The sequence below is a fragment of the Panthera onca genome, chromosome B1 (assembly GCF_046562875.1).
Source record: "Panthera onca isolate mPanOnc1 chromosome B1, mPanOnc1 haplotype 2, whole genome shotgun sequence".
Taxonomy (NCBI): Eukaryota; Metazoa; Chordata; class Mammalia; order Carnivora; family Felidae; genus Panthera; species Panthera onca.
Genome location: NC_138342.1, coordinates 33,977,602 through 33,993,850, shown reverse-complemented (window position 1 = coordinate 33,993,850; position 16,249 = coordinate 33,977,602). Strand labels below are relative to the sequence as shown.

Sequence of the window (16,249 nt, the reverse complement as noted above, 5' to 3'; positions counted from 1 at the left end):
CATCTGACCAAAGTTACACAAATATGTGAAAACAAAACCTGGTGTGCACCAGAGGGCGGGAAGGGGACTGCGCTCCACAAATTCTCTCATTATTTTATTTTAGTGACGATCGTTGAGACTGGTACTACTCACACTTCAGAGCACTGAAAGCCAGCTCATAGGACGAACGCTGAGAAGATTCATCCTCAGACTCAGGCAAGGACCGCAGGGGTTCATTCCCATACTTTATTAAGACTTTCTCTGGCGACTTTTCGAATCGAATACCCTGAAAAATGTTTGCTGCCATAATGTAAACGGAGTCCGGATAGCCAGTTTTTTCGGGTAAACCACTTGAGTTTTTTTCGCCGGTTGATGTGTCACCTGACAGCACCAGGGAAGCGAGCTGGGAGATCTCCTCCGTATTTTGTTCGTTCGAAAACTCCAGTTCACTCGTGGCACGAAGCATGTTTGCCCCTTGACTGCAGTCGATAACTCAAGATCGAATTACAACTCAGATGTTCCAGGAAATGGTTTTTCCCTGTACCTTAAGTATCGTCTCTGTGAAAATAAAAGGTTATCTCGGTAAATCACTATTCCTGCGGGACCCACTTGGTGGCCCATTTCGTTGTGGCCTGAAAGACTAAGAGGTGGCATCTACTGGCGGATCCGAGCGTCCCATGCTTGGGGCCGTACAAGACCTAACCAAACGTCCCCAACACTCAGAGAGAGGGGAGGTGGGAAGGTGTTTCGGGAATCCTCTCCCAAGCGACTTTTCCCTAGGCCCCTTTGGGGGTAGCGCTCCCCACGAGCCGCGTCTGCGGCCCCACGGGCGCCCCCTACCCAGGAGGGCGGATGTTTCCCCGGGCTTCGGGGACTGAGACACTGCAGCCGTTGCGCTTGGGGCACCGAAGGCCGGTGTCTGAACAGAGCCCTCGGGAGCCCGGGACGGCGGGGCGCCGGCGGCGGCCCGGGAAGGCAGTTCTGGGTTAAATGCAGCCTCTCCCACCAACCGTGTTCGGGGTGTGGGGGGCCCCGACCTCCGGCGCTCGCTTCGCTCCAGTTCCCGAAAGCAGAGCGCGCCTTCTGGCCTCCCCAGGTCACGCTCAGTGGCCCTTCGCGGACGCGGCGGCGGAGCTGGGTGGAGCGGGGCGCGGGTGGACCCACAGCTCAGGCCGGGCAAGGGTCGGCCTCTCCCACCTCTCGCGGTCGGCCGGCCGGCCGGCCGCGACCCCGTCTCCGTGGCAACCTGGAGCGTGGCCTGACGCCGCCGAGGGCCGTTCCCGCGGGACTTGGCCGGGTCCGCCTCTCACCCGGCCAGTTTGCTCTTCCTCCAGAGTTCCCGACGCCAGCCCCAGACCCTTTGCGCAGTTGGATCGCTTCGTCCCGAGGGTCCTCGACTTCCCCAAAACCACAAGTGGCCCCCTCTATCCCGACACTTCCAGGTCGGTCTTCTTGAAAGCAAGAATTCTGTGTCGCTGACAGCACCCGCCTTGGCGCGTTGGGCAGAGGCGCAGGAAATATTAAAACAGATGAGTGTAGAGCTACTGAAGAAAAGGGGGGAAAAGACGAGCCTACTTTATTTTCATACTTTTTAGAACAATGGATATCACATTAGACGGACTCTTCCAGGGCAAGTTGGGTAAAGGTATTTGCCAACTTAAAACCGCATCCCTCCTTTCCAGGAGTTGCTTGCAAAGAAACTTTGCTGAAGTGGACCTACAAACGATCAAATTTGTCCCACCCTCCAGATTCTAGCATGGAACTGGGAACAAATATAAGCCTCCCCAGAGGGTTTTAATATGGCTACTTTAATTTTTGAGTCCACCTGGTGAACTCCTACTCAATCTTTGAAACTCAGTGCAAGCATTGCCTCTATAAATCCTTCCTGATTGTATTAGGATATAAATTTAACCCCTGTGATAGAGACGCAAACTAACCATTGGCCTCAACGGAACCAGTTTATTTCTCACATAAAGTCCTGTTGGCACAGCGGCTCTCCTCCACAAAGTTGTCAGGGCCCACACTCCTATTTTAGGCTCCATGGAAGGGCTTTGCTCTTCTCAACTTAGTCCAGTGTGGCTTACCACCCTGGCATACCATAGCAGTGGTTGGGGGAACTAAGAGGAAAGGGAAGGCTTGCCCATTCCTTTCAAGGACATAACCTGAAAAGTACACACATCACTTTTGCTCACATTCCATTGGCCAGAACTTAGTCACATGGTATACCTAGCAGCAAAGGGGGTTTGCATTTGTGTCCAACTAGAAATCAAGGGAACCGTTGCTATGGAAGAAGAATGGATACTGGGGAACAATTAGCAGTCTCTGCTATAAGCCTCTATCTCTGACCCTTCATCCGCTAGTCGTCTCATTTCCATTATTCCCAGATTGTCAAGTAACAAATATATATTAAGTTATTACCATGTATCTGGCATTATGTTTGGCCCTGGAAGTAAAAATGAATGTGCAGAAATGATCAGGGACCTTAACCCTCAAGAAATTAATGAATAGATATACTTGTACTTGAGCACCCTTCAATTTTTATTATAAATATTTGTGAACATACTGTATTCCCCCTCCTTCTGTCATCTCGCTACCACATAGCCCATAAAACTCACACTCTTAAATAGTTTTATTATCTCTTTTTATTTTTATTATATGTAATACCATTTTATGCCCAGATACTAGCAAAATATCACTGTCTTTCACATGCACAGAAGATTACAAATATGAAGATGCCTCCGGGGTCATGATACATTTTACCATGCATCACACAGTACACAGTAAAATTTGCTGAAAATGTGAGACGATAGCTAGCTATAAACTTTGAAATACTATTGTCTTTTAAAATATAATTTCAGGAACTTCTTATTTTTCCATGATAGGTCAATGTAAGTGACAGTTCGCTGTACTGAAAACAAGATTTAATGAGAGTCTCCATCCCCAAAGTAAAGCTTAAGCCAACAGTTGTGGGTGAGTGAATTCATGGTTACTATTTACTCTAATCATGTGTATAATCCTTCTTACCTCTCACATCTGGTTAATGGTCTCATTGTGGACTTAAATCTCAGAGAGGACAGTACAAAAGTCACCATAGAGATAGGTGTGTGGATCAACTGCTGTGAAAACAAGGCAGTAAAAAGTGTGGTCTTTGTTTAAGTTGCTCTCTGTAATATGATCAGAACATCAAATCAGAGATGGTGTAGAAAATTAAAAGTTAGTTACCTGGAGCTTTCTACTAAAAGAACTTAAAGGACTGATTTTCTTTCCCCAGGGGGTAGAGTATTTGAAATATTTGTAAATTAACATTCCTTGCTAGTAGCTAGTAGCTAGCAGCCAGTGTATATTAGCCAAGTAGGTATTCAAAATACATTTTCTCACTTGCTTCAAGTTAATATGGACATATAAACTGTGCTCATTTCCATTGAAGCTTACTACAGAAATGAAATTGTGTTTTTAAACATCAGAACTCAATTTATAATTATTGCCACTTAGAAATAATGGTTGATTTTTTTTTTTTTTTTTTTGCAACAATGCTTGTCATTATTCTTTTATAAAGTTACCTAGTGTTCCATTGTGGACCTAAGCCATATCCAACTGGGAACTTTGGGGTATTAGGGCAGGCATCAGGAGCCCTATTTGTCTGAGGATCCCCAAGACCCCCTGGGTAAGCTACATCTGGAGACTGATGGTCAGGTACTGAAATATCCCATCCCAGAGAAGAAGAGAATGGTAGATGCCAAGAAGGCAGGAAACTCACTCTGATGTGGGTGAACATCATCCTCTGATGCTGGGTGAGGCTTGGTGTGAAGGAATACTTTGCATATCATAGAGGGTAGCATTACTCAAGTGTCCTCTTCCCTGCTCCTTGTGGAAATTTGTCCCAAACAACTTGAAAAGGAAGTGGTAAGATGACAGTGTAAAGATGCCTTTGGAAAAATCAAAATATGATTGCACAAGCCCATCAAAGATTAACCAAAAGAGCCATAACCACTTGCAGAGGAGGGAAAAAAATCTTTCTTAATTTGGAAGCAGCAGACAACCAGGATGGAGCAGAGTCCTGAAGGGTGAGGCAAGTGGAGAGGAATAAAAGTCCAGACCCTAGCAGTTCAGAGACAGAACCATTAGAAACAACATTCTGAAATTTGGAAGCCAAATATGACATAGCACTAAGGAAGAGTTTGAGTTACCTGGAATGCAATGGGGAATGGAGGTTCAGGAGGCTTATCATCCCAGCCCTTGACTGTCTTTTGTGGCCCAGGAGAAAGGAAGGTTATGACAGACAACTGTTATAATAGATTGCACCAACACAGTATTTTCCCAGAGCTGGTCATTCAAGCACCACCTTAGTGGATTATTTTTCCATATCCATATACTACCATTTATACAATTTACTCAATATTTTATTTTATTTTATTTTATTATATTTTTAAAGAGAGAGAGAACGCATAAGAAGGGGAGAGGAGCAGAGGGAGAGAGAGAGAATCTTAAGCAGGCTCTATGCTCAGTGCGGAGCCCGATGCAGAGCTCGATCCCTTGACCCTGGGATCATGACCTGAGCCGAAATCAAGAGTCAGACGCTCAACCAACTGAGCCACCCAGGTGCCCCTACTCAATATTTTCTTTTAAATCAGGATCACAGTTTTACTTCAATAGAAAATTATAAATGGAAAATCAGTATCAGTGCCATAAATGAAAATCATCACAACAAAAATAAAATAATACTATTAAATTCTAGTTAGAAGCTGGGTATCAAGGCTCCAGGCTTAAGGTTGACTGCTCTCGGGGCACCTGGGTGGCTCAGTTGGTTGGGCTCCTGAGTTCAGCTCAGGTCATGCATGATCTCACAGTGAGTTTGAGCCCTGTGTAGGGTTCTGTGCTGACAGCTTGGAGCCTGGAGCCTGGAGCCTGCTTCAGATTCTGTCTCCCTCTCTCTCTGCCTCTCCACGGCTCACACTGTGTCTCTCTCTCAAAAATAAAATAAAAACATAAAAGAAAATTAAAAAAAAAAAAGGTTGACTTCCCTCAGTTAAAAAGGAAAATGGGCAATGGTAGAGAGGTGTTAAACACCAATACAAAAATGAGACTTTCTCCTCATCAGAAGGATCAAAAGAGCCTTGGATAAAGCAGCTTTCTCAGTGTGTATTTGTTATTCAATACTAATTCAGCATATCACTTCAAATCCTCTTCCATACATTTTTATTTAGTTTTTAAAGTTTATTTATTTATTTTGAGAGACAGAGAGAGAGCTGGAGGTACAGAGAAAGAGGGAGAGAGAGAGAATGCCAAACAGGCTCTGCGTTGTTAGTGCAGAGCCTGACATAGGGCTCTAACTCATTAACTACGAGATCACGACCTGAGCTAAAACCAAGAGTCAGACACTCAACCGACTGAGCCACCGAGGTGCCCCATCTTCCATACCTTTAATGGTGCTGCCTCTGCACTTGTGGAAACACTGTGTTAAGAGATTTGAATTCAAGAGTTAGATAGTTGGGAATGCAAACTGGTGCAGCCACTCTGGAACATAGTATGGAGGTTCCTCAAAAAATTAAAAATAAAACTACCCTATGACCCAGCAATTGCACTACTAGGTATTTTTCCAAGGGATACAGGTGTGCAGTTTCGAAGGGGCACATGTACCCCAATGTTTATGGCAGCACTAACAATAACCAAAGTATGGAAAGAGCCCAAATGTCCATCAATGGATGAATGGATAAAGAAGATGTGGTATACACACACACACACACACACACACACACACACACACACACACACACACATATAACGGAGTATTACTCAGCAGTCAAAAAGAATGAAATCTTGCCATTTGCAACTACGTGGATGGAACTAGAGGGTATTATGCTAAGCGAAATAAATCAGAGACAAATATCATATGACTTCACTCATATGAAGACTTTAAGATACAAAACAGATGAACATAAGGGAAGGGAAGCAAAAATCATATAAAAGCAGAGAGGGGTACAAAACATAAGGGATTCTTAAATATGGAAAACAGGATTGCTGGAGGGGGTGTGGGAGGGGGGATGAGCTAAATGGGTAAGGGGCATCAAGGAATCTACTCCTGAAATCATTGTTGCACTATATGCTAACTAACTTGGATGTAAACTAAAAAATGAATAAATTATTTAAATAAATAAATAAATAAACATGAAAAAAAAGAGTTAGAGAAACAATGCTTCCTCTGAAACAAGAGGGAGAAAATATAAGAAATTCAAAACTGGCAAAAAAGACATTAGAGGGATCTTGTCACAGATGAACTCAGTCCACTTACATGGCACAGTGGTAGTGGGAACTTTGAAACTAGATAGAATCAGAAGACCTGTTTTTTAGTCCTAATGTTGTCATTAGTTGCATAATCCAAGCAAGTCTCTTTGTTTTTTTGTATTTGTTTCTTGATATGTTGAAGTCTATGATTTATTTACTAAGAAAAAAGTAAGTGGAGAAGGATTTGAAGAGACTGAGAAAGTCAATAGGGGAAAGATATTTAAATATCTATTTTAATATTTATTTACCCATGTCTATTTAAAATGTCTATTCAAGGGACACCTGGGTGGCAGTCAGTTAAGAGTCCATCTTTGGCTCATGATCTTGCGGTTTGTGAGTTGGAGCCCCACATCGGGCTCTGTGTGGACAGCTCAGAGCCTGGAGCTTGCTTTGGATTCTGTGTTTCCCTCTCTCTCTGCCTCTCCCCTGCTTGTGCTCCATCTCTCCCTCTCCCTCTCTCTCTCTCAATCTAAGACAAATAAACATTAAAAAAATTTTTTTAATATCTATTTGAAAGGTTTTTTTTTTTTTTGCAAAAGAAGGCAGAGGGGCGCCTGGGTGGCGCAGTCGGTTAAGCGTCCGACTTCAGCCAGGTCACGATCTCGCGGTCCGTGAGTTCGAGCCCCGCGTCAGGCTCTGGGCTGATGGCTCGGAGCCTGGAGCCTGTTTCCGATTCTGTGTCTCCCTCTCTCTCTGCCCCTCCCCCCTTCATGCTCTGTCTCTCTCTGTCCCAAAAATAAATAAAAAACGTTGAAAAAAAAAAATTAAAAAAAAAAAAAAAAAAAGGCAGAAATGGAGGAATAAAAGGACAAAGACATAAGACATACAGAAAAAAAAAAAGAAAAATGGTGAATATAAATCCTACCTAATCTGTAATTGCATTAAATGTAAATGGATTAAATACTCAATTAAAAAGCAGAGGTTAGTAGAATGGATTTAAAAATCCAACTATATCCTGGCTACAAGAGACATATTTTAGATTCAAAGATACAAATAGGTTGAAAGTGAAAAGATAAAAAAATCAAAGCCATGCAAACGAGAACCAAAAGACAGGCTTGAGTGACTGCCATTATCAGACAAAATAGATTTGAAGACAATAATTATTTCTAGAATACTTTTTCTTAGAAAGTAAGTCATAGACTTGAACATATCAAGACATTTTGGCATTGGCAAAAGCTTAGTAAAATTGTGGCAAGTCAAAATTCTGCTGAATCAGTGATTTCATTGGGAGCTCTGGATGTGTGTTTTAAATTGAAACAACGCTCATGCCTCAGTATTAGAATATCCTAGCAAATCAGAATGCATGAAAGAGGTAAAGGTATGGTTTTATGGAGATCCCTGACCCAAAGCTCAAAATACATAAAACAATAGGCACAGAATTACTTTGTGAAATGTCAGAGTCACTTTTCACTGAAATTATACATGTTGCCTTAGCATTTAAATGCTTGAGCAAATAGGGGCACCTGGGTGGCTCAGTTGGTTAAATGTCAGACTCTTGATCTCAGCTCAGGTAGATTAGGTTGTGAGTTTGAGCCCTGTGTTGAGCTCTACCCTGGGTGTGGAGCCTACTTAAAAATTTTTTAAATAAAAAATAAATGCTTGCACAAATATAAAAGAAAAAATATTGCAAATTAAATTATTATTTCCTTTTCATATTCTAAAGTTAAGGATCATGAAGAGTCATATGAAATGGTGAAAAAAGATATTTTATGTTTTTATATAACTAAATAAAAATTTCCCACTCCCCCACCACACCAGACCCAATCACACCAGACCAATGAAACACTCAAAACAACAAAAACTCTGAGACAATAAGGATTCATCACTAGGTTTAAGTATACTATCTTATTCTAAACTAGATTCAGAGAGCCATCTGCTGGTAAACTGATGAGTTGTCTATGCTTTTTTTCTTATTTTTTTAATGGATGTACAGTTAGGGTTGCCAGATTATATATACGGGCTGTTCAGTTAAATTTGAATTTTTGAAAATCAACAAATAACTTTTTTAGTGTAAGTCTGTCTGTACAATACTTGCTCCATATGCCAATGCTACTTTGTCTTAAACTTTCAGTTATACTCTTTCAAACAACTTAGAAAACATTTCCTTAAAATTCAGACAGTACCATTTTTTAGGAATATATTTATTACTATATTCACATGCTCCAGCATGAAGTGTTTTTCTTCCACCCTTCTATCTTCTATCTGACTCCTAATCATTTTTTAAATGAGTTCTTCCTACTTTATTTCTTTCCTGCTGCTGCAGTCTCATATTTAAGCAATCTAGGTCAGTTACAACTGATGAATGAAAAACAGAAGAATTCATCTTATCTTCTGTAGTACCTTAGTTGCAGATACTACTTATCTTTTTTGTTTTTTTAAGTTCATTTATTTATTTTGAAGGGGGCAGGGGCAGAGAGAGAATCCAAAGCAGGCTCCACATTCATCCAGGAGCCAACAATGGGACTCCATACCATGACTGTGAGTCATGACCAGAGTTGAAATCAAGAGTCAGATGCTTAACTGACTGAGCCACCTAAGCACCCTGATACTACTTATCTTTTAAAAAGTAAAGGGATATATCTGTGTATGCTATTTTTGACATTTAACATTTTATTTTTTTTTTACAAAAAAATTTTTTTAATGTTAATTTTCAAGAGAGAGAGAGACCCACGGAGCGCAACCAGGGCAGGGGCAGAGAGTGGGAGAATCCGAAGCAGGCTCCAGGCTCTGAGCTGTCAGCACAGAGCCTGACATGGTGCTTGAACCCACAAGCTGTGAGATCATGACCTGAGCCGAAGTCAGATGCTTAACCGACTGAGCCACCCAGGCATCCCAACATTTAACATTTAAAAAATTGTTTATTTATTTATTTAGTTTGAGAGAGAGAGAGGGAACAGAACAGGGACAGAGAGAGAGATAGAGAGAAGGAGAGAGAATCCCAAGCAGGCTCCACATTCATTGTGGAGCCCAACACAGGGCTCGATCCCACATGAAATCATGACCTGAAATGAAATCAAGAGTCACCTGCTTAACTGACTGAGCCACCCAGGCAACCCAAGGACATTATTTTAAAGTGAAAGCATACAATAGGGTAATCTCTCAGGGGAAAAAAAGTACCATAGATAACAATAAAAAACATTTCTTTTCTCATTAGTTGTGGTTTTTAATTGAATGGCTTAATTTTATTTTGCCTATAGCGCAAATAGCAAAATAATTCTTTTAAATCTTGGTTGCATCGAATGATTGACTATAGTTGTAAAATCCAATTAGTTACAAACTTGCATTATAACATATCACAAGATGGAGATGTTGCTCCATGAAAGTGACTGTTAAAGAACAGGAGAAAAAAAATCTTTTGTCTCTTTTTGAATATCTTTATTTTTTCTTAAAAAAATTTTTTGTTGTTGTTGTTTAATGTTTAATTGTGAGAAAGAGAGAGACAATGTGTGAGCAGGGGAGGGGCAGAGAGAGAGAGAAAGAGAGAGAGAGAGAGAGACAGAATCTGAAGCAGACTCCAGGCTCTGAGCTGTCAGCAAGAGCCCAATGCAGGCACAAACCCATAAACCACAAAATCATTACCTGAGCTGAAGTCGCACACTTAACCAACTGAGCCACCGAGGTGCCCCTATTTTCTTCTTTGTCTTGCTCCCCATCTTCAGTCATTCAACATAGTGAGGAACATACAAAAAGCCTGTGTTAAAATCCCTGATTTGTCTCTTTATGCTTGTAATTCTAATTAAATTAACCTCCAGGCACCTTAGGATCCTCTGTAAACTCAGGCTTATGCTCTTGTTATGAAGATTACACTAAATAATATATTTGAAATAGCAATGCCTTCCAGTCAAAGCCACCAAGAACACATCAACAGTTGAAGAGGTTGTGTTTATCACTCATTGCAGTGAGGGGGAATGCACACCATGGGGAACAGGGTATAAAAAAGACCTGTGATAGGATTGGGGCTGTAGTTTGTGATTTGTGGTAGAGTCCCAGGAAGCAGGGTTCACTCTGGATTGAGTGCTCTCAGAATGCAAGGATGATCTATGGCTGGGTATTCTCACCATTTATTTACAGAAGTCTCCTCTTTTCCATTGTTTCACTTTCTGCAGGGTTTGTTTTCCCCCCCCCCCCCCGTTTGTTTATTTATTTTTGAAAGAGAGAGGGATTGTGAGTGAGGGAGGGGCAGAGAAAGAGAGAGGGGGAGAGAGAGCACAGAGCCTGATGTGTGGCTCGAACCTACAAACCTTGAGAGCATGACCTGAGCTGAAATCAAGAGTCGGACACTTAACCAACTGAGCCACCCAGGAGCCCCACCCTTTCTGCAGTTTTAATTACCTTTGGTCAACGAAGGTCCAGAAGCAGATGACACTCTGACATACTGTCAGAGTGTCAATAATAGCCTACTACTATGTCACAGGGTCTGTGTCATTCACCTCACTACATCTCATCACGTAAGCATTTTATCATCTCACATTATCATAATAAAGGTGAGTACAGTACAATAAGATGTTTTGAAAGAGACCACGTTCAAATAACTTTTATTACGGTATATTTTATAATTGTTCTATTGAATTTTTAGTTATTGTTAATCTCTTACTGTGCCTGATTTATAAATTAAAATTTATCATGGGTAGTTATGTATAGAGAAAAACATATTGGAAACACTTAGATCCTTTCAGATCTAACTTTGACGTTCATTTATCCATGACCAGAGCAGCATTTGGCCTGGGAATAATTTCCCCCCATTACTGAGGCAAGACTCATCTTAGTATTCTACACCGTATCTGTGAATTCTGAGGTTTTCCAATCTGGCTGTTAGGAACAGGAACTATTTCTGGCCTTTGACGAGGTCCAAGAACTGTTTACTCTTCCCTGTAATCTCTTCAGGTGGTTCTTTCCCTGACCTTGGGTAATTTCCTCACACACATTCACTGAGCAGCACTCAGCCGAATACTAAAGGGGCCCCTCTGCTCATCTCCAGAGTTGTCCCTCTGGGCCACGCTCTCTGATCCTGTGCTTTGCTCTGCGAGTGCTACTGGCCTTGGCTCCCTCAAACTTGCACCCCCATCTCCTCAACTCAGAGAGATGGCTGGGCTCCCCTCGGGCTCCCAGTTAGCTGAGTCCTGGAAATTCACTCTAGGCAATAAGCTGGAGGCAGCTATAGTCTTCCCTCATTTGTTTCCTATCCGGCAGAGATCACTGTCCTTTGTTGCCTACTGTCAGTATCTTGAATGCTTGTTTCCTTGAATCTTGTTTCCTACATTTTGTTCATTGTTTTTAGTTGTTTCAGACGGGTGAGTAAATCACATTCTTGTTACTCCATGTTAACTAGAAGCAGAAGCTATCTTAAAAAAAAAAAGTATCATGTACTAAATCATTAGGTTAGAGTATCTTAAACAACAATGACAAACAAATAAACACTAAGATAGTACTTGGCTTAGTTCAGGTTGCTGTAACAAAGTACCACGGACTGGGTGTCTTAGAAATTTCTTTCTCACAGTCTGGAGACTGGAAATCCCAGATCACAGTGCCAGCATGGTTAGGTTCTGGTGAAAGCCGTCATCTGGGTTGCAGACTACTGATTTCTTGTTGTGTAAAAGTAAGCTGGCCTTCTGTCCTCTTACACGGGCACTAATTCCATTCATGAGGACTCTATTCTCATGACCTCCTTATCTCCCAAAGGTCTTTCCTCCAAATACCATCACACTGGAGATTAAATTTCAATGTACAAATTTTAGGGAGACACAAACATTCAGTCCATAACACCAAAAGCATATTTTTACTCAATATAAAGAATGCCTTTCTATAACCACAATCATACAAAAATGGAACAGTTTTCCTTGAAAAGAAGTGTGTTTCCTGTCACTGCAGATGCAGACAGAGGTGATAAGCATTGTCAGAATATTGTAGAAAATATGCAGGTATGGTCAGCAAACTATATAGCCCACAGGCCAAATCTGTCCCGCCACCTGTTTTTTGTTGACACAAGGCTGTACACATTTTTTTTTCTAACATACTGTGTATGTGTATGGTCTTTTCATGCTACAATGGCATAATGGAGCAGTTGTGATAGAGACTATGCCCTTCAAAACCTAAAATATCTTACTTTCTTCAGAAAAAGTTCACCAATCTTGGATTGAGGGATCAGATATGGCTGATGTGACAGAATGACTTCTTCGATGCCTTCCCAACTTGAGAATCTATGAGTCTGTGAGTCTATGAGAATGAGAGTCTATGAGTCTGTGGAAGCAGGGAATGCAACTTATTGCCTAATGCAAATTTTGCATCTTCCTCCACATATCTATATTTATTTTAAATTCTTTTTAAGTTTATTTTATTTATTTTTAGAGAGAGAGCGCACATGTGAGCGAGCAAGAGAAGGGCAGAGAGAGAGGGAGAGCGAGGACTCCAAGCAGTCCCCATGCTGTCGCACAGAGCCTGACGTGGGGCTTGAACTCACGAACCGCGGGATCATGACCCGAGCAGAAACCAAGAGTCTGATGCTTAACCGACTGAGCCACCCAGGTGCCTCTTTATTTATTTTGATGTAATCTTCTCTTCCCCATCTCGCTTCCTTGGGCAACATTGACCTTCCCTATGTTTTTCCTCTAGCTTTGCCTCCCTCCTCCCCACCTCACACCCACATGTTCCTTGTGATGTGCTATCAATTCCTTCCCCTTCTGCCACCAGTTCTTTTACTTCTGCTTCTTTTTTTCTTTCCTCTTTTTTCTTCCTCTTCCTCTTTTCTCTTCTTCCTCCCTTCTTCTTTGTCTCTGCATCTCTTTCCCTCCCTCCTCCTTCTTCCTCTTCTCTTTTATTCAATAACTATTCGAGCACCATGCCAGACAGTATTCTAGACATTGGGGCCATAGCAGCGACAAGGCAGTTTCTGCCATCACAAAGCTTACACTGGTACCCCAGTTTGAAAAGCAAGACCACAGTATGTCTTCAGGTCAAAAACAAGCCAGTGTCACCGGAAATCATTTCAGAGAATCCAAGGAAAGGCACACTCACCAACTGTCACGATGCAAGAAAACGCACAGCGATCGTTCCCCAGCAAAGGCACGCTTGCGTCTATAGTCTTGTCAAATTGCTGCCAACCTTAAATGGAAAAACCTTCTGATAACAAAGCATTTTAAATTTCAACTAGAATGAGAGTGAGAAAAGATTGGGCACCACTGTCCCCAAAGAACAACCTCAGCGCCACATATGATTTTGTATATGTGCCATATCAAAACGTTCTCACCTGTAGTTGCTGAAAGAGATTTTCTTTTGAGGATGAAAGGTACAATGACTGAAAGGGCATTTGACAACATGAAGTGAATTAAATTTCAGGAGCCACCAATGTCCTACAGCCAATCTTCCTAATTTTATTAAAAAACTAAAAATAACTTCCATTTCAATCTCTAGGAAAAACCTCTCTAACTCTAGTTTTTAATTAATTTTTCAAAACAAACTCTCCTTGGGGGCAGTAATCAATCAATGAATCAATCAGGCAATCAATCTCTCCTTTAGGAGAATGTACTTTGTAAAATCATTTCAATTTTGTTTTCTCAGAAACCTGAATTTAATGGAGAATTACTATAAATTATGATTCTGGAAAATAAGCAATGTTAACGTAACTGTGATACATTTGACCCCAGTAATTTAACAGTGCCCTCATCCCCAAGATGAATTTCAAACTCTGGTTTATAGAAACTTCTAAGATGGAATTGCTACAAAGTCCTCATGTTGTTTCAAACAAAGGGACCTACTGTTGGCAAACCTGCTTGATTTTTGTCTCTTTGTTCTTTTCTTGAAAACTCCTGCTGTCTGTTCCATTTCTCTGGGCATGCAGTTGAGACTGTTGTTAAAATTCTTTCAAATTGAAATGTCTGTTCAGGAAAGGTATTCAGGAGGTCTGATGAATAGATACCTGACATTACTCTGCTTCTGAATAGGGAAGTAGTTCTAATCTTGCTCATTCTTTCTTTCTCCTTCATTTGAACAGAACAACTTAAATTTAGCTATGTTTCTGAACAAACGTGTATCAAATGTATCAAAATTTCTCTTACCTGCCAGAAATATTACAGAAGGAATATCTGTTGATAAAGATTAAGCAAATGCTACGAAAAAGCTACTGAGTTTAATGTAATATACAAAGGAAGTTGTGTTATTATATTTTCACTTATTACCCTCAAGCTAGGAAAATTTCAGATTAATTTTTTTAAAGATTAAATATATTTGCTGTGAGTTCTGATTACTTGAAAACTGTCACTTCCCACTGCTTATATCTGCAATCCTTTGAACTACTTCTGTACGAACTTCAATAGATAGTGCATATGATCACACATGTTAATGCATGTTCCACACACAAAAATTAACCCAGGGGCACCTGGGTGGCTCTGTTGGTCAAGTGTCCGATGTCGGCTCAGGTCATGATCCCATGGTTCATGGGTTTGAGCCCTGTGTGGGGCTCTGTGCTGACATCTCAGAGCCTGGAGCCTGCTTCGGATTCTGTGACTCCCTCTGTCTTTGCTACTCCCCTACTCATGTGCTGTCTCTCTCTCTCGCTCTCTCTCTCTCAAAAATAAATTAAAAAAAATTTCAATAAAATGCAATTCTTAAAAAAAAAAATTAACACAAAATGAATCAAAACCTAAATGTAAGAGCTAAAACAATGAAACTCTTAGAAGAAAACACAGGAGTAAGTATTTGTGGCCTTGTATTTGGTAATGATTTCTTAGGTATGACACCAAAAGCATAAGCAACTAAAATAGATAGCAAAAAATTAGATAAATTGGAGTTCACCAAAAATTTAAATATACAACATCAAGAGTAAATACTTTAGTGTTGTAAAAGGTTACTATCAAGAAAATGAAGACAACCCATAGAACAGCATAAAATATTTACAATTATATGTCTCATATGAGACTTGTATACAGAATTTATAAAGAATTCTTACAACTCAAAAATAAAGACAAATAACCCAATTAAAAAATAGACAAAGGATCTGCAGACATTTCTCCAAAGAAAATATACAAATGGCCAAAGAGCACATGAAAAGATGCTCAACATCAGTAGTCAATAGGGAAATGCAAATCAAAACCATAATGAGAAAGTACTTCACACTACTAGAGTGATTAGAATTAAAAAAAAAAAAAGAAAAAAGAAAAAGAAAGAAAATACTAAGTGTTAGGGAGGATATAGAGAAATTGGAATCCTTAGACTCTGCTGGTGGGAATGTAAAATGGTGCAGTTGCTTTGGAAAACGGATTAGTAGTTCCTCAAAAACTTAAACATAATATTACCATTTTACTCAGCAATTCCTTTTGTAGGTATATATACCCCAAGAGAACTGAAAAAAAGGTGTTCAAACAAAAACTTGTATATGAATGTCCATAGCAGCACTAAAAAGGTGGAAACAATCCAAATGCCCATCAGCTGATGACTAGGTAAGCAAAATGTAGTTTATCTGTACAATGGAATATTATTTGATCACAAAAAAGAATGGAGAGCTGATACATAATACAACATAATGAACCTGAAATGCATCACTCCAGTAAAAGAAATCAGACACGATAGGGGGAGCATGGCTGGCTCAGTCAGAAGAACATGTGACTCGTAATCTCGGGGTCATGAGTTAGAGCCGCATTTTGGGTATAGAGATTACTTAAATGAATAAAACTAAAAAAAAAAAAAAAAAAAAAAAAAAAAGAAAGGCCACGTATTGTATAATTCCATTTAAACAAAATGTCCAAAATAGGCAAATCCACAGAGAAAAAAAGTAGATTAGTGGTTGCCATGGGTTGGGGGGAAGGAGGAATGACAGCTAATGGATATGGGATTTCTTTCTGGGGTGATGAAAATGTTCTAGAATTAGATAGTGGTGATGGGTTGACAACTTTGTGAATAACTAAAACCACTGAGTTGTATACTTTTAAAAAGTTGAATTTTAAGCATTTGAATTATATTTCAATCAAAAGTTGTATGGAAAAAAAAATGCTAGTAT

At 40.4% G+C, this 16,249-nt stretch overlaps 1 protein-coding gene and 1 long non-coding RNA gene across 4 annotated transcripts in view; one reads left to right on the top strand and one right to left on the bottom strand.

Moving 5' to 3' along the window:
- The window catches only part of NSUN7 (NOP2/Sun RNA methyltransferase family member 7), a 52,319-nt gene extending 51,125 nt beyond the window's left edge, over positions 1–1,194 (bottom strand). Inside the window, exons 1-2 of one of the 2 annotated variants that reach the window (XM_078446175.2) lie at positions 1,017–1,194; positions 133–537 (exon numbers count right to left, since the gene is read on the bottom strand). In XM_078446175.2, coding sequence (XP_078302301.1) covers positions 133–445 — 313 coding nt within the window. In that variant the 5' untranslated portion in view covers positions 446–537; positions 1,017–1,194. Of the gene's footprint in view, positions 1–132; positions 538–989 lie in introns of both variants that reach the window. The other variant, XM_060655170.3, reaches the window with a different exon arrangement.
- Positions 1,195–1,265: 71 nt separating this feature from the next.
- LOC132692585 (uncharacterized) overlaps positions 1,266–16,249 on the top strand; it is a 34,126-nt gene continuing 19,142 nt past the window's right edge. The window contains exons 1-3 of one of the 2 annotated variants that reach the window (XR_009616445.3): positions 1,320–1,421; positions 2,862–2,949; positions 12,607–12,783. This is a non-coding gene — a long non-coding RNA (uncharacterized LOC132692585). Of the gene's footprint in view, positions 1,422–2,861; positions 2,950–12,606; positions 12,784–16,249 lie in introns of both variants that reach the window. The other variant, XR_009616444.3, reaches the window with a different exon arrangement.